The sequence below is a fragment of the Vipera ursinii genome (assembly GCF_947247035.1).
Source record: "Vipera ursinii genome assembly, chromosome: 12".
NCBI lineage: Eukaryota > Metazoa > Chordata > Lepidosauria > Squamata > Viperidae > Vipera > Vipera ursinii.
In genome coordinates, this window is record NC_139525.1 from 11,177,171 (window position 1) to 11,182,355 (window position 5,185).

General features: G+C 44.2%; 1 protein-coding gene across 1 annotated transcript; it reads left to right on the top strand.

The window, feature by feature from the left end:
* Positions 1 to 2,567: 2,567 nt before the first annotated feature.
* On the top strand, positions 2,568 to 4,435 carry LOC310645819 (SH3 domain-binding glutamic acid-rich-like protein 3; the record flags this gene model as incomplete). The annotated part of the gene is made up of 3 exons (XM_083371839.1): positions 2,568 to 2,585; positions 2,669 to 2,836; positions 4,334 to 4,435. The coding sequence occupies 3 exons, from the start codon at positions 2,568 to 2,570 to the stop codon at positions 4,433 to 4,435; spliced, it is 288 nt and encodes a 95-aa protein (XP_083227965.1).
* Between the last annotated feature and the right edge of the window lie 750 nt (positions 4,436 to 5,185).

Here is a 5,185-nt window from a genome sequence, read left to right on the forward strand (position 1 = left end):
TACGAGCTCCAGGACCCTTCCAGAGGCTCTTGGATCACAGCTCCCATCGCTCCCAGCCACCCTAGCATCCCTTGTGTGTCTCAGTACAAGCTCCAGGACCCTTCCAGAGACTCTTGGATCACAGCTCCCATTGCTCCCAGCCACCCTAGCATCCTGTGTGTGTCTTGGAAATACCTGCCACAATGCTCTTCCAGAGACTCTGGGATCCCAACTCCCATCTCCCCCAGCCAACCCAACACCCTCACTGGGTGTTGAAGTATGACCCCTAACCCCCTTCCAAAGACCACAACTGCCATCAGCTCTGGCACTAGGCTGAGAAAGGTTCATTCAGGGCATCCTCTGATGCAGGGGGGTCTTCAAACTTGGCAACTTTAAGACTTGTGGACTTCAACTCCCAGAATTCCTCAGCCAGCCCAGCTGGCTGAGGAATTCTGGGAGTTGAAGTCCACAAGTCTTAAAGTTGCCAAGCTTGAAGATCCCTGCTCTGATGAGATACAAGCAGTCGGGGAACGTGATTCCCCCAGGCAGGCTATTTTGAGCTCAAAATATCAATGAAAGGCTTGCAATGAGATCAAGATTGAGTAAGCGTTCTGAAAGGCACAAACTTGCGTCTGCAGGGGTGCCTGAAGAACAGGGGCTCCAGGTCCTTCCCTCTGGGCCTTTTTGAAGCTTTGCAATAGTGGCGAATATCTGTAGCTCGGATGTAGGACAGAGTGAAGGTTTATTCATGAAGAAAAACAGCCCCTAAACCCCGCTGAAGATGTTACCTAGCCTGGTAGCGAAACGTTCAGAAACTGACCACGGAAGCTTCACCGTATTCTTTGGAGCTGCTGAGAATGGGGATGAGGCAGATCTACTTCATCCACGATGCTTTGCCAGGCCTGACTTCATTCTCAAGCCTTGATTGACAGAGAGCAGACCCCACTTCCTCCTAGCACTGATGGTGTTACCTAGTTGGGTAGCGAAATGTCTGCAAGAAAACAACCAAGCTCAGAGAGCACCAAGGGCCCCACAATTCAACTCGGAGATTACAAATATGCTCTTCTGAAATATTAATCCTCATTGGAATCTTCTCCTGTGCAAACCCACCGAAATGGGGCAGGCAACATCAATGCTAGGACAGACTGTATATAAGAGAGCAAACCCCACTCCCTTCTAGCACTGATGATTTTACCTAGTTGGATATTGAAATGTTTTTAAGGAAACCACTAAACTTGGAGAGCACCAAGAACTCCACAATGTCCAAACCTCAGCCACGAATATTCTCTTCTGTTGGAACTTGGATTGACAATTCAAGAGTGCCTGTGTATCTATCTATCTGACACACTTCTCCTGCCACCTCAGTTCTTAAAGACTCTAGGCAGGTTACGGATTTAAACAAGTGCAAGCTGGGCTATGTTTTTTTAATATAAAAAAACCATCTTATTCTATAATTCTGCACCATCTTCCATCTGCTAGAAGCAAAAATAATTTCTAATACTGTTCAAGGCACTTTTTTTTAACATTCAAAAACTGCCACTCTTAAAAATGGAAACGCACAAACTAGGGCTCAAGACTAAAATTAGCTTCAGAAAAATCTGTAGAAATACTACTACAAGAAAGCTGTGCCAAGACTAAAATATCAAAATCTGCAGCTGGCAGGGGTGGGCAGACTTTTTAAAAGACATTTCTGCACAAGTTTAAAAAATACTAATTACTTGTCTGGATTCTTTTTGTTCCTGTAGCATAACGATCCATAAGAAATTTATAAGTTCAAATTTACTTAAGGAAACATGCTGGGAATTGTAACCTATATGTGGGTTTGTTAACAGATGCACCCTTGTTCTCCACCCTGCTGTCAAACCTTTAACTTAAAAACGAATCCATTGTGAGGGGTCCTTGGTGCTCTCTGAGCTTGTTTTCTTGCAGATGTTTCATTACCCTAAATAGATAAACATCATCAGAATCCATTGTGATTTAAACAAGTGACTCAGTGGGCTAGGACACTGAGCTTGTCGATCAGGTGGTCGGCAGTTTGGCGGGTCGAATCCCGAGTGCCGCGTAGCAGAGTGAGCACCTGTTACTCGTCCCAGCTTCTGCCAACCTAGCAGTTCGAAAGCACGTAAAAAATGCAAGTAGAAAAATAGGGACCACTACGGTGGGAAGGTAACAGCGTTCCGTGCACCTTTGGCGTCTAGTCATGCCGGCCACATGACCACGGAGACGTCCTCGGACAAGCGCTGGCTCTTCGGCTTTGAAACGGAGATGAGCACCGCCCCCTAGAGTCAGAAACGACTAGCACGCATGTGCGGGGGAACCTTTACCTTTTATACCTTGGCAGAGGGCAGGAAGGAGGGAAATGCAAAATTACTAACATAATAGGGGGGATGGGGAATTTGAGTGGAGGGAGGGAACCTGTAATTAAGGACTTTGTGCTCAAAAGTGGGCATGAACCCTGAGGAAGCTGCATCTTTAGCCCCAAGCGAAAGTCACCCATTTTTGAACTAAATCTTTTTAATACAAAGTTAGCTTCGAGCACTTCTAACTAAAACCCGCAGTCCTAAGCAGAGAACTGGGGCAATCCCATGATGGCCCCTGGATTTGAAGTGTGTAAAGAGAGGCTCTCCAATCTGTGACGCCCCAAAATCTCTACCATCTCTCTTCACCAAATCTGTCGGTATCTATCTAGGTGAAGCAAAGGCAGTCTGAGGTTCTTCGTATTCTGGATGGAAACCGCATGAAGTACCAGTTGGTGGATGTCTCCCTCAGTGAAACTGTGCTGCAAGAGATGAGGGACAAAGTTGGCAAAGCTGACGCAGTCCCACCCCAGATTTTTAACGGAGACGAGTATTGCGGGGTAAGAAAAACCAGACGGTGGGGAGGCAACCAAATTATGGATTCGATTATAATGGCCGGAAAACAAGTTGGACGGCACCAACTGAAGGTGAACAAAAGTTATTCAAAATGTATTTTGGGGTGTGAATATAATGTCTTACCCTTCCCTTCCCCCCCCCCTCTGCCCACTCCAAAAGGAAAATCCTGGAATTTATTCACTTCCTTCCCTTCTTGCTTTTTTTTTCCCCTCCCCTCATTGGCACCATCTCCAGCTTGTTTCTTCAAACATCAGGAATCGGCCCCAGCACAGGTTACATATTGACTATCATTTTCAAATGGGAAAAGGTGGGGGGGGGGCGGAAAGGGGGGTGGGAGTGGAAGGATAGGGAAAGTACAGCGTGTGAACTACATTACATTAATGAGCTGTTATTTAGTAATCCAAAGGGAACAAAAGAACCAATGTTCCCATTTTTAGAGCTGACCTACCAATCAGATTTGCAGAAGGGTAAGCTTAATGTTGGGAAAGGTTGAGGGCAATAGAAGGGGACGACAGAGAATGAGGTGGCTGGATGGAGTCACTGAAGCAGCAGGCGTGAGCTTAAATGGACTCCAGAAGATGGTAGAGGACAGGAAGGCCTGGAGGAAGGTTGTCCATGGGGTTGCGATGGGTCGGACATGACTTCGCAGCTAACAACAACAACAAGCTATCCCAACAGAAAGGATAGCTGTTGTTGGTTTTTGATTGGAACATATTCTTGTTTGTTGTATGTAGTTGAAATCATATTTTTACCATCTTAGGGGGGAAAAAGTTTGTCCCACCCTACGGCTTTCTTTTCTGCATTCTCCTTCCAACTATCCAAATCAGCAAATAAAGGTTGATTAGAGTTCTCAGACTAGATGGTAACCTATAATATAGTTTCGTTCAGCTTAGCATGTTCTGTGAATCTTCTTGTTAACAAATCATGGTTTAATGTGATGTGTATAGTCAGCGAGCGATTGGCATAATCCAGTAATTTTAGGAATGGTATGGCTATTTTGAAGAGGGACGCGGTGGCTCAGTGGGTTAGGACGCTGAGCTTGTTGATCAGATGGTCAGCAGTTTGGCGGGTCGAATCCTGAGTGCCGCGTAACAGAGTGAGCGCCTGTTACTCGTCCCAGCTTCTGCCAACCTAGCAGTTCGAAAGCACGTAAAAAATGCAAGTAGAAAAATAGGGATCCCTATGGTGGGAAGGTAACAGCATTCTGTGCGCCTTTGGCGTCTAGTCATGCCAGCCACATGACCACGAAGACGTCCTCGGACAAGCGCTGGCTCTTCGGCTTTGAAACGGAGATGAGCACCGGCCCCTAGAGTCAGAAACAACTAGCACGCGTGTGCGGGGGAACCTTTACCTTTATGGCTATTTGAATCCAGAAGAATCAGAATCAGGTTCAGCAGTAACAGCATTCTGAAGAAAAGTGACCTCCAGCTGAATGTGACTTTCCCTCCTGATTTAACATCTCTCTTTTGTATTTGTTTTAGGACTTTGAGATGCTGTATGAAGCGACTGAAAATGAAGAAGTTAAGAAATTCCTTAAGGTTGCAGCTGTGGACAGAGAGGCAAAAAACATGGTGACGATTTGAAGATGTCACTTTACATAGGTGTTCAGTGCTTAAAGCATTTTTTTAAAAAAAAGGTTTAAATAAAACAGGAATTTTGTTTGTTAAAGAAATTGAACTCCCTATGAAAGACATGGGACTTGTAAAAAAAATAGCGTCCGCTGTATCAGCTTTTTGTACAAGGTTTACTATGAGGACAAGGCAGTAACACCTTTCTCTGATAGCAGAACACAAAAAGTGAACCACCACCTTGTAGTAGGTGGGTGGACACACAATTAAACAACTTACTTGAAATCTCTCCTACCAGATAGAAATATTTTGACTCATTTAGAACGCCAGAGTGAAAGACCAAATGAAATCTTAACTAGCTTTTGACGTGGCTTTGGATACCAATATTATTTTGATGAATACAACAATAAAGTGAACTTACTCAGAGCTGTTCCATCTCCTTTTAAGCACATAATTCAGATATCCTGCAAATGCATGTGTTGCCTTTAGGTTGAATCAATCCTTGAATTGATTTGGAAGGAGGGTTTTTTCCCCAAAAAAGTTTTTTGTAAAGGCATTTATTTCTGTACTGATAAATTCCCTTTAGTTTTCAATGGTCCCCTTTTGTGTTGGCTTTTACAACCTCAGTTACCTATGGGAAGTTATTGAAGATAAAGAAAATGTTCAAAGCATAAAGAGGATTCCTAGGCATTAAAAAGCTGGTGATTGCCCTAACTGAAACGAAAGTAGCAATTAAAAATAACAATGATTATTTTGAGTGTAAAA